Source organism: Haliaeetus leucocephalus, unplaced genomic scaffold, assembly GCF_000737465.1.
Source record: "Haliaeetus leucocephalus isolate CR32 unplaced genomic scaffold, Haliaeetus_leucocephalus-4.0 Scaffold173, whole genome shotgun sequence".
Taxonomy (NCBI): Eukaryota; Metazoa; Chordata; class Aves; order Accipitriformes; family Accipitridae; genus Haliaeetus; species Haliaeetus leucocephalus.
This window is the reverse complement of record NW_010972609.1, coordinates 3997128-4010689: the sequence shown is the minus strand read 5'-3', so window position 1 is coordinate 4010689 and position 13562 is coordinate 3997128. Positions and strand designations below refer to the sequence as shown.

General features: G+C 38.6%; 1 protein-coding gene across 1 annotated transcript in view; it reads right to left on the bottom strand.

Moving 5' to 3' along the window:
* Positions 1–4256: 4256 nt before the first annotated feature.
* The window catches only part of LUZP2 (leucine zipper protein 2), a 204193-nt gene continuing 194887 nt past the window's right edge, over positions 4257–13562 (bottom strand). Inside the window, exons 11-12 of the mRNA XM_010563716.1 lie at positions 5089–5166; positions 4257–4411 (exon numbers count right to left, since the gene is read on the bottom strand). Of these exons, the coding sequence (XP_010562018.1) occupies positions 4304–4411; positions 5089–5166 (186 nt within the window). The 3' untranslated portion in view covers positions 4257–4303. The remainder of the gene's footprint in view (positions 4412–5088; positions 5167–13562) is intronic.

Below are 13562 nucleotides of genomic sequence, written 5' to 3'. Positions count from 1 at the left end.
GTTCATATTGAAAGACTTTAAATGGAAAAGTCAGTCCTTCTGACCACTTTGTAACATATGCATCTGAACTGGACTGCCACTGTAATTTTGGGGTTTTATAGCCCATTATTTTGGAAAAAAAACCCCAAATACAAACTTCACAGGTTATCATATAACTGAATGAAAAACACCCTATGTATATAAAATTCAGTGTGAAAGGTCAACAGTGGGCTGGATTCATTCTCTTAACTTATAAGCAGGGAAGCACCAAGACTTATTTTTATGCATCCTGATGATTAAAACAGAAATCAAACTAATAAAATTAACTCAAGCACAATGATCTGCCATGTTCTACTGCAGAAAATGACCCATTTTAAACACAAATAGGCTTAGGCATTTTTATAGCTTTTCAACAAGAAAATCAGAGGAACACAGTGTTCTATTTTTGTAAATAGGCATTGCCTTGATCTTCGTCATTTTGGTAAAGTGAACTCCTCTTAGTTACAAATTTTCTAATGCAAAGTAAAATCTGACCATGGATGAAATCTCACTTCAGAATTTTTAATCTACATACGCACTCATATAGGTATATGCATATTTACATGTAAATTTATGTATATACATATATATAATATGCACGTATGCTTACAAATACATATGCACATAGATACGGGTGGATAAAGAGAGCTTAATTCAGAGAAGTCTGTTACACAAAAGGAAAATTGGAACAGAAGTTTACAACTTGAAACAATCTAAAATCCGTCTCATCCTCTTACAAAACAGAATATGTTTGGCCTGCTCTTAAACTGGAAATTAAATTGCTTGTAACTGCTAAACTTCAGAATACTTAATAGAGCAGCGGTCTGCCTCCTTGTGTGTAATCCTTAATCGCAGAGAGAAGGATATGGTCCATGACCTGGTTGCCAGGCGACTGCACGGAATTACAAAACATTTTCTGAAGATGTGCTGCCCTGTGGTATGACGAGGCCGCACAGGGAAACAAACCCAGAGATGTGGTTCTCTCTGAACCTGGTCATAAAAGGGGTTTAGAGTATTCTAGAGAGACCAAGTAAGTGCGACTGTGACTTCGATTGTATAAACTGGAGTTCCTTTATGGCCATGTTCTTTATAAAGTTGAGTAACTACAAATCAGAGGAAATAGCAAGGTCTGTTTAGCTTCATCCCAGCGCTGGGATGTGAAACTACTCACTCTCACGGCTGGAATGAAAGAATGGTTATTGATCCACTGAGGGGAAAATATAAACACCTTCGCTAGTGACAAGCAATGTTAATGCTTGGAAGCATTATTGAGGGTGGGTAGTTTTTGGTTTTTTTTTTTTTCTTTCTTTCTTTTCAAAATCCTTGACTTTTACCACACAAACTCTTATACAGTCCAATGTCCTCCCTAAAAGATTTCTTTTTTTTTCCAGGTATAAATTGAAAAGAAGTTTTCTCTCAAACTGAGAAGATGTTAATATGGTTTTGAACTGCACTTCTCTGAGATACAACCAAGAAGGATAGATTTCACTCTAGACCTGTACCAGCCTCTCGATAAAAGAGTAGAATCTTCAGATTAGCAAGATTTGTTAAGCCATACCTACAAAATAGATCAGATATACCTACACCATATACAGATAAAAGATTAATTTATCCATCATTATTTTTCTTCGTTCTGTATCATTATGTGGATTATTCTAAAAATAGTAGGTATGAAGATAAGCAGGGATTCCCCCAGTCATCGTCTTCAAGAAGTCAAGCTGTTATCACACTGAAAACGAGTGGCAGTCAATGTCCCATCTGAAGGTAGTCAAGTAATCCTCTGACTAGACATAACTGATTTCTACAGCTTTAATCAAAGCAAGAGGATTAATTCTCCCCACCAACATAGCTTTGCTCAGTTCAATATCACCTGATCTTCACCGTCACCTAGGAAAAGGGACGTACGAAAGTGAAAGCATACATGCATGCAAACATACCCCAGATCACGATCCCCCAGCTAGAGGAAAGCTTCTTAAAAATAAACCTTTGGGAAACAAAACAGAAAGTAACCTTACAACACCCCACCCACCCCAATACTTTGTGTTGTTTTTCTGATGGTAAACAAATTTATTACATTAATTATCTGGTGGTGAAATGTCAATTACATGATGCACATTCCCAGAAAGCAGAGGGCTGCTCACCCATTCACAGGTTTCATGTATGTTAAAATAAATAAATAAATAAACAAAAGCTAGATTGTTGGTGAGCGATAAGGTACAGGTTTTTTACGTTGCGGACACCAACCCCAAGCCATCCCTTGACACAGCAGTAATAAGCAGTTATAACAAGAGTAGATATGCTGTCAGCACTGCTGAATTCTTCGGAAAGGTGAACCGAATGCCAGGCAGGACAGCTTACCTCATTCCTCTGCGACGCGTACATGAAGACCCATGTCCTTTCTAGACAAATGACTGAAACAGTTTCAGTGACATTTTCAGCCCATACCTTAGATATTTCAGTTAAGGTGTGTCATACGCAAAGAAATGTTGGTTTTGACATAACTAGAAATTAGCGCCAGGTGCAGATATGACAGGATCACAAGTCTCTTGCTCTGAAAATTTTGAAATACAGCAGACTGTCTTCAGCCAGGTTTGCTGTGGCTAGAACTGAAATGCAGCAGGTGTCTGCTATGTGGCCCACATTTGCCTGAAACAAACGCATATGGTATTTGATAGGTACGGTTTGATGATGAATGATTTTAGGATCAGAAGCGATCCTTTCTGATTTCTGATTTTGTGGCCAGGATTTCACTTCTTTTGACACTTAACATGGATAATCTTTTCTTTGATAGTAGCACGACTTTGTTGAGCAGTACTTTGCCATCATTTGGTCAGCTCATGAGTTTCTTTTCTTTTTAAAATTGTTGTAATTTCTCCATTCTGAAATATCTACCTACCATTCTGAAATATCTACCTTTGAGTAGAGGAGCATATACAACACATCAGGGTGAAATATTATTCACACCAGCAAGGAACGGACAGCTGTTGGATGAGACTCTTGAAGGATAGGTAAACCCTTAAAAGGGGAAACTGAAGCAGAGTGCACCACTAAATGAAATAAAAGATTTGTCTATCTGCTTTTTAAACTGATTCAAAAGCAAGGAAAAGCAAACTAATACAAGTAAACTACTTTCAATCTACTAAAAGTTGTAATGTGCTGCTGTGTGTAGTAAGAGGAAGGTGGGAGTTTACAAGTTACAACTGCTTAAAAGACTTCATTGCAAGAGGAAAACAAAAAAGCATTGCAGTGGGCAATTAACTGTTCCTAAGGCACTAGTTCTTGAACAATCTGCGTCTCAACAAGATGAGGCATATGAATTCCTAAATTAGACCAATAATGACATACATACAAAGAAGCAAAAGCACTTGCTCTTCCTTCTTTCCCCTTCGTTTCTGCTTTCTCATCATAAGGTATGTGACCCATGAGAAACTGGAAGAACTGAGGAGTCACAGAGCTCACCCCAACCAAAAAACTTCTCTCTGCTGGAGCGACCAAGGGCCACCTGTAGTGGACAAAATGGGGTTTTACCATTTAAAGTATATTTATCCTGTGCAGATCAGCACAAATGTGAGGGATGGAATTGACTTCCCATGACTAGTACTCAAAGCTGTAAAATTTTAACTCGGTTCTACCTGCAAAAATTTTTGCTTGGATCCTAAAAGCCATGACTCTATCTCCATCCCTTTAACTCTGCATTTCTGTCAACACATCAGTGCTCAAAAATGGACTAGTTGTGATAGCAGTTAGAAAAAAAACAACCAAACAAACAGCTTTTATTGTTTAAGTAAGCAGATCTGAAATGGTGTTACTGAAAGGTAAGTATACATGGACCCCCACTGTTCCATTTTTACAGTTGCTTTTATGAGTTGTATTGTACTTCAACTATGTTTACACAGATATTTTTTTTCCCCCCACATTAGCTGCCCCTTAATTCTTAATTTGATTTATAACCTAATCTGCCATAAAGGTACATGAAATAGAACAGACTGAGAAAATGCTTGAGAATGGCTGTTGTTTACGAAGAAACTAATATATAGTATGCAATTACTGACCCAGTTGAACAAGAGTTCAAAAACCGGACTGTATTACAAAGCATTTCTTCAAACATCCATTTTGGATTATTGCTGGAAGGTACTAATTGGTCTATTCTAGACTAATTTACAAACATTCATAAAATAGTGAAAAATGCATGCTTTAGAAACCCGGTACATTTCATGCCTCTGGACTAAAAAGAATATGAAGATGGAAGCAAGTGATGGGCATTTTTAGTGTAGATTAGTAGTGCTTAGAGTTTTTTTTCTTTTGTACTAACAGACTCTTCAATTTTTTTCTCATTTCTTTCAGGTGATTTTTTATCTTCAGGTTTAGTCCACGGAGGGCTGTGCAACTTCTGCTGAAGGTGAAAAATAGCATCAGTGTAAGCATTGCATACACAATATGCACATACATAAGCAAATTGAAAAGTGTGTTAAAAATAGTGCTCACAGAGCTGTGTTTCTGTTAAACTGATGTACCACTTTTAAACTACTACAACAGAATACGATATTTGTCAACTGCGTCTAGAAAAGGATCCTGATCTCTGCTAAAGGAAACCTATTGAACAATCTTTGACAGTGCAAAACCATACAAGTCTGATGCTGCTTTATAATCGTGGTGATTTTTAGCTTTTTCTCTTGGTCTATCAAATGAAGAGCTCAGGTGTACAACTTGCTTAAGACTGTTCCATTGGTACCATGGCTGAATACAGCTTCACATCATTGCAGATATATAATAATTTTGGAAATTTCTCCCTTCTCCTATTCCCAGGGCTATGGACATCATGTTATCAAATCAAATCATTTGACTACTAGGCTAGTCCAGTTCTTCAGGTATTAAATAGGTTTGCAAATTGTTACCAACCAGAAACCATTTTGAACAGATGAATCGCAATTAGGTACAGTCAAAGTCTGAACTGAGAAAGCAGGTCTGTCTCAAAAGCGTTAGCGTGGAAAGCATAAATATACTTCAAGTAATTGCATGCTTTACAAGACCATTTAATAAAAAGCCGAGAATTTCTCAGAAACAGAATACCTGAAAGCTTGTATCTGTTTCTGCTGTCTTCAAACGAGATGTTGAATTATTGCGATTCCCCAAACATGTCTTGCCAACCTGTCAATACAAATGTCAGAGATAACTACTTCATATTTTTTCCTAAAATATTCATGGTTTAAAAAAAAAAAAAAAACCAGTGGTTTTTTTTTAGCCTAGTAAATGAAATGGAGCAAAACAAAATTTTCATAGCTAGGCAAATCCCTTACTCCCATCGTCCCTATAACAGTCTAATGCGGCTGCAAGTTTAACAACTTAACCCTTACCTGTTTTTTTTTCCTCATTTTTAAATCTCATCACAAATAGTGATGCTTATTGCTACAGTGGTCCCATGGAACCGATAAGTAATTATAATTGCCTGTGATGGGTGAGGAAATAGTAACAAACAGCTGAAAACTAGCATTAGTTAGGACTTCTCTATTACTATTCTCTTGTCTAAACTGCTAGACCTCTTAGGTATAATGATCCCTGAGTGGGGATATGTATAATAATTCCCTGAATGGGGAAGTCAGATGACTCTCAAGGTACAGAAAAGCTTGTTAGATTCATCACTCTTATTTTATTCCAGCAATAATGTCATTTTCTTTGCCAATATGCTTTTTAATATCACAGAAAACAGAGTCGAACAGCATAAATAAAATTAATTACACAGTACATTTTTGAACCAAAGAGATCTCGTGTTACGAGTCTTAAGTAGAGATTTACTCAGCACTGAAATTTCTGCTGTAATTTAATTAAAGTCCCTTCAGGAGTGGGATTAATGATGCCATAGGTGAAGAAAATAAAATGTGAAATACAGTAAAATATTGATAATCTTTGGTCATTACTTTAAAATGTGTTCACATTGGAATTTCTCTACTTGTTTTGCTATTAAAACTGATACATTTAAATGGAGGGAAAATAAATGAGGGCTTTTTTAAAGTCATTAAGACTCTTTCCAACATAACAGTAATTTTGTTTACTTTAAATTTTAACGTAACACTTCCTCTGAAATATTTCCTGTTTAGCATAAGCCCTTCAAGATTTTTGAAGCTAAATCAAGCCTAAATAGACTATTTTTTACACATTAGACATGATCCAACATATTAATGAAAAAAAGGTGAAAAAATAGTTTGTATATGGACATGAGCTTTGCTCATAGGAATATGAATGCAATCATACCTTCAACAAGAAAGTCCCAATAATATCCACTACAGGGTTTGCTGGCATTTCTGCAACTTTTTTTTTTTTTATTTTTATATTACAGTTATTAACATTGGTCTAGGACAGAGTAAGCTATTTGTGTCAAGGACAGCAAAGGAATCGTGAAGAAAAAAAAAAGATCTTTAAATGTTATGCTTTGAGGCATTTTTTTTTTTTTGACAGACTTTCTTAAGAAAACAGAAAGTAAACCTGAATTCACCCTATTGCAGCTAAAATCACGACACAACAAAAATTACCTCACTGAGCAGAGAACACTGAAAATAAACACCCTAATATGAAAATTAAATGTCAAGAAATTTTATAAATATCCATTCAGTAGAAATAACATTGGATTGGAGTTAATTAAAAAGTAAGAGATTGACAAGGGGGATGAAAATCCATTAAGGTTTTGCACTCGAGAAATTCTGACAGTCCCATGCCTGTAACAAAGTTGATCTATGAACAGGTGTGAATACGAAAATGAAACACGTTATTAAGAAAACTACTTGGAGAGGAGATGGCTGCCTCCCTCCTGAAAGCTTCTAGAGAGACGGTGGTACTGCCAAGGATTTTATAGTACTTCAGGGGGGCTTTAGTCATGTTTAAGCTACTGAATTAAGCCTCTGAGATGGTGCATTTGAAGTGATTGACGGTGGGGACTCTTTTTCAAATTTTTCCCACTATACACAATAGCTAATAAAAGTTGGATTAATATTACATTATAGGGAATAATCAGGGTACTATTGATTAAAAAAATAAATCTATTGATAAAGCACCTACTCCTCCTTTTATGAAAAAAATCAAATAACAAGAGGTGGTTTACATTCTAGATAAATCCTAAAGAGTGAGATGACAAAGAGTAGGAATTTTTAATAAAATTTTAATACTTCAAAAGCTTAAAAATGTGGTCCTGGCAGGACTTGTGTTTAATATATTTACTAGTGAGCCAGATTAAAAAAATGTTTTCAGCTTAGTCATATTTAGAAAAATTTGAGGGTTTCAGAGACTTCTAGGTGAGCAGCTTGAGGACAAAAGATGTTACAGGTCAAAAGAGGAACAGCCTTGCAGGTTGTGTAATGAAGAGGACAGAAATAATGCTAATGAAATATAAGAGCATTTACAAATCCATAATTTACTCTAACTGTCCACATTAAAAAATATTCAGATAATCTATTTCACCAAGACAATACATAGGAGATAGGAATCCAAAAGTATTAATTGAAATTAAAAATATATGTCAACATTTAAGACATATATAAAAGAAAAAATAAGTTTGCCTTACAGAAAATAAAAGCTAATGATATAAAAATGCTTTATCAGTGACTAATCTTTCATACTCTTTTCACAGACCAGATAACAAAGGCCATCTTGGTAGGAAAACAGCAATGAAGATTTATGTCTGTAGTATTTCATATTTGTTCACTCACAGTTGTTTTCTTTTTAGTAACACACCATATGGATCACTGTTGGAGAAAAATAGTAGAATGGGACATTTTTCTGAACAAGCAACTCCTATGTCTTTATGTTGTTAAAACATAAAACATTCATTATTGATTCCTTGTCCCAGTGAAAACTTGTATATCATTAACAAATAAATTACAGATCGAACAACAGCGATGACTTTCAATATGCCATCAGTTAACAGCAGCTCAATAGCCAGAGTTGTAACCAGCCACTACGGATGAGCTGTATACATCCACTGGCTCTCGGCTTTAAGTCAGTTCAGTTCTTAAAGCTGAGACAGATGGGGATAACAGTGTCGTGGTTAAACCCCAGCCAGCAACTGAGCACCACGCAGCCGCTCACTCACTCCCCACCTCAGCTGGACAGGGGAGAGAAAATGTAATGAAAGGCTCGTGGGTCGAGATGAGAACAGGGAGAGATCACTCAACCAATTACCGACATGGGCAAAACACACTCAACTTGGGGAAAATTAACTTAAATGTATTACCAATCAACCAGAGTAGGGTAATAAGAAACGAAACCAAATCTCAAAACACCTTCCCTCCACCCCTCCCTTCTTCCCAGACACAACTTCACTCCTGGATTCTCCACCTACCCCCGCAGCAGCGCAGGGGGACGGGGAATGGGGGTTGGGGTCAGTTCATCACACATTATTTCTGCCGCTCCTTCCTCCTCAGGGGCAGGACTCCTCACACTCTTCCCTGCTCCAGCGTGGGGTCCCTCCCACGGGAGACAGTCCTCCACAAACTTCTCCATCGTGAGTCCTTCCCACAGGCTGCAGTTCTTCACAAACTGCTCCAGCGTGGGTCCCTTCCCACGGGCTGCAGTCCCTCAGGCACAGCCTGCTCCAGCGTGGGTCCCCCGCAGGTCACCAATCCTGCCAGAAAACCTGCTCCAGCCTGGGCTCCTCTCTCCACGGGGCCGCAGGTCTTGCCAGGAGCCTGCTCCAGTGCAGGGTTCCCACGGCGTCTCAGCCTCCTTCAGGCATCCCCCTGCTCCGGCGTGGGGTCCTCCCCGGGCTGCAGGTGGAGATCTGCTCCCCCGTGGACCTCCCTGGGCTGCGGGGGGACAGCCTGCCTCACCATGGTCTTCCCCAGGGGCTGCAGGGGAATCTCTGCTCTGGCGCCTGGAGCATCTCCTCCCCTCCTTCTGCACTGACCTGGGCATCTGCAGGGTTGGTTCTCTCACATATTCTCACTCCTCTCTTCAGCTGCAGTTTCTGTTGCTCAGGGTTTTTTTCTCCCCCTTCTTAAATCTGTGCTCCCAGAGGCACTACAACTATTGCTGATGGTGTCGGCCTCGGCCAGCGGCAGGTCCGTCTTGGAGCCGGCTGGCATTGGCTCCGTCGGACATGGGGGAAGCTTCCAGCAGCTTCTCACAGAAGCCACCCTTGTAATCCCCCCCGCTACCAAAATCTTGCCACGCAGACCCAATACAAAGAGCGACTCCTGCTATAACTATAAACTGGGTTTGACACAACCTAAACCGAATCCCATCCATATACACCCTCACGCATATATACAAACACATGCCTATATATATACACACCTGTATAAATATTTATGTGCTTCTCTATTTATGTGCAGGTATATGTATATATAAACACATAAATATACAAACATACACCCCCTCCCTTCCCCTCAGCTAAAGACCACCTCAGATAAATGGGGAGATATAAAACCAATGCACTAGAATAACTTTCACAGCCATGAGTGACATGCAGGCAAAAAAGCCAAATATTACACTTTTTTTTTTTTTTTTGCAAGTTCCCTCTGTGCCAAGTGGTGGTAAGAATGTTTTGTTTGCTCTTCTGAGCGAGTGTCTCTTTGTCAGATTCACTCCTGTGAGAGGTACGCTAATTACAAAAATACAGAATGATAGCTTGACGTGGTGGAAACTAGTGAAAAGCAAAAATAATTGCTTTTGGAAAACAAATGGGTTGAAACACTGTCAGCATGGTTTTTCTGTTTTATGAAGATGAGATTTTAGAAGTGCCTGCTGGAAGAGATACTGGGATTTTTCCAAGTTTTGAATCGAGATTTCAGCGTATCAGGAACGCGAGGGCAAACTTGTACCTGGGTGTTTGTCCCGCAAGAGCAGGCGCTCCAGCAGCCCTGTTTGGAAGCGGGAGGGTGAGGAAGAGGAGAATACTGGGAAGATGCCGACTCCGAAAACCTCTGTGCAGGACAGTTACGTTTCCAATGCGCAAACCGTCTAACACCACGGAATAGAGAGGAACGCACCCTTATCCCTCGTAACTCACTGTCTTCACTCCTTGCACCGCCAAGGAGGACGAAGCATGGCACAAAACGATTCCCCCCTCAACGTACGCTTGTACAGAGATACACACACCTGGGCAAAAAGCAACTTTCCCCATTTCTGTCAGAGAAGATCAATTGCTATTCTTCCAAAGAATTAATATTTTTTAGAAAGATTATTACTAGGAAAGCTGATAAAACGCTAAGACTGTAAGAGAAGACTAAAAACATCCAAGTAGAAACAATGTTCAGAAGTTAAAAAAAAATGAAAGGCAGTAAGTCCCAGAAAAAAAAAAAAAGGCCTCAAGGCAGTCTTGTTAGTTTAATGCAACACCATTGACTCCTCTTGTACGATCATAACAAAGGAGGTTGTATTTAAAATCTTGTCAGCAATACTTCAAGGATGCTGTGGTTTTCATGCCAAGTGTAACACAACATTTCACAGTACGGACTGTCTCCCCCGCTGCTGTGCGGAAAGCTGTATGGAGAGGAGTGGGAACATTGCACAGAAGATGAAAGAGTTTTGTCTGCACATAATCTCTATTGGTCACAGGTAAGTTTTAGATCTGCGCTGGCTTCACGGGAGGGCAGGGAACAGGCACTACTGTTCTGTCACCATCTGAACAAGTCCCAGGTAACTCAGCAGGCAACGCAGTCTCACATCTCAACCTCAGTGTAATAATTTAAAGTTTGGAATAAATATGAAACCATTTCTTGCCTGTCCCCCTTCTTAGTGCTTCTAGAGAAGTTCATCCGGGCTTTCAAGCTACATACTGAAAATTTTTAAAAAATAGAAATATTTCTAACACCCTGGGGAAAATGAAGACACCGTATCCAGATGGCTGCCCTTTGTCCTTTAGCTAATGTCTTCCCAGACATCTAGAAGCATAGTACGTGGCTCTAGGGTCAACATAACAATACAACATAACAACATTGGTTATATTTTCTTATTTGTGCCTGTAGTGACATGTGAATAAAGAATGCAGATCAAAAGGCAGAGGACACGGCAGAGATGGACAAGACTAAATACCTGGGAAGCTGTAAAGTAAGGAGAAGGTAATTCTACATGCATGGTTTGGTCTACCTGAAACGTATTGATGAGCAAAATAGTGCAACATTAAAACCAGTGCAAATTACTGTTAGCATGGTGAAAAGATGTCTTTTCATGCAAGATCTTGCTAAAAATACTTCAGCGTACTCTTTTGCATTTAATGAAACTGACAGCAAAAAAGCTAACAACATCCTAAAGTTCTAACTTCATTACCAAAGTCTATTTTCTGCCACTGGCATTTAGAACAAACCAGGCACTTTATCCTTAACTATGTTCTGTGCTTTCTTCTGCATTCCTTTAAGGACGTTGAGGGTAGCAGTTTCAAAGGGAACGGGGATGGTAGACTAACTCCGGGTCGCATTCAGAAGCACAGTCCTCGTGTTCCCTCTATCAATACACTACCGCATTCCAAATATTTCACAAAATCCCCATGTGGTGTACAGGCGTTGAAAACAAAATGCAAGCTAAATGCATTTTTACGCTAAATTCTCAATTCTCCAATTTCTCGTTATACTTTAAACTGATGGTTTGGAGATTCAAATCGTATTTACTTTATTCATTGGCCACAAACTGCTTACCTCACCGGATTGGAAAGAGTATTGGGACCATTCCCTTGTTTTCCTCACCCAGCTAAGCTTAACATTCATTAAAGCTTTAACTGCAACTGTCACATTTATAGGTTCATCAGAGATGAGGAGAGATTCTGCTATTGATATTTTCTGCAGTTCCTAAGGACTTCTCGATCAAGTACATTTCATCCTAGCTTCATTAACATGTGCCCACACGATCAACCTCCTTTTTCTAGCTTCAGGAAGCAAACCTTCAATACTTACAATTGCAGCCAGTAATCATCCAGGTACATGGTTATTAAGTAAACGATGACTAGTTCTTCAAGTAGTTTTGTGGCTCAGAGCAGTCAAACAAGACAGAAAGATGCATTTCTCTGAAGCTTAGTCTCTTGCCTTCTCTTTTTTCCCCTCTTCCCTAATATTTCCTTATTTTAATAAAAATTATAATAATTTCATGTGCTGTATCTAACCATCAGTGACAGATCCCAGATTTTCACCCATGAATGAATTCATTTTACAGAATAAACTCTGTATTTTTTGTGTGGAAGCATTCTTTACCTTGCCATTAGGTTGTTCTGACTGGTATTTCCAGTATGTCTGCCATATATTTTGTAATTATGGGCACATTTGTAAGACAAACATTATATTAATTAAATTACATATGCTATATTTTTATCATAAAACATCAAGAAGGATCTAATGTTTGAACACTCAGCTTTAAAAGCTCTAGCACACAGCAGGCAGAATTCCAAGTAGGGAAAGCTAAACCTTTCCCAAGGAAAAGGCTTCAGGAAAAAGAAATTCTGGAAAATTATATTCAAGTGTGTTTGATAGTTGGCTATGCCGTTTCACTGGTTTTACTGTTATTAACTCTCTTCAAATTGCATAGTTTCTTCTGTTGAGTGATGTTGAATGCTTGTCACTTGCTCTACATAAACTTTAAGAAACACATTAACGATCTATTTGTGTTTGTAAAATAAAATTTTCATACGAGTGCATTTTGCCTTAAGCAATACTTTCTGTATATACAACAGGAAAAAAACTATCAAGAACAGTAAGCGAGAAATTTAACAAGACAGAAGAATGGAGGTGGGGCTTATGTCTTGAAATACTGTGCCACCTTTACCAATTTAGCATGCAGTTTGATTAACAAAGTATCTGTGTATGAAATTCTGGTTACAAAATATGCAGCTTGATCAGTAAAGTATGGAACATTTCAGAAGTTACAGTATTCAGTTCGCCTAGCGAATTATACAGGGGAGCTGGAGAGGTTCACAGCTAAATGTATAAATTATAAAGGTGGATCAGCCAAGTGTGCATCTTCATTTAAAAAGAATTTTCAAAAAGCCAGTTCAAGTTCAGCATGTCCCTTGGCTATTAATCTATGCAATTTGATCCACAAACCGCTGAACAATGTAACTAGAAGGGCATTCCGCTGCATCAACGCAGCAAATAAGAACTGGCTTTATTGCTCAAATAATCATCCAACTTATCACAAGTGGACAGGAAATCAAGAAGTTTAAATAAGTGATATTATATTCAGCTTTTACCATTAGAAAATAATTCCGCTGCTGCTAAAGGGCATTTAGTACACCAGATTTAGTAGACCAAATATTGCAGCTTCAGCGTTCCTTCGCATCACTACAGACTTCAGCAGGCACTACAGCAGGTATGCGGGATGTTTGTGGAGTACGACGGACAAGTACTGAGCTAGTTCTGAAGAAACTAGACCAGGTACAGGAGAAAAGGATGGCACGGTTAGGTCAGCTATCTTAGTCGTCATTAGCCAAGTTAGGTCCACAGTTTATTCAAGGACATGTTTTATCAGTTTTGCTCATGAATTTATTACAGATCTGTATTTCAATCTCACCCTCACTGTTTAGAAGAAAGATGTGCGAAGGTGAGGGGTATGCGAAGCGTGCACGTACATTT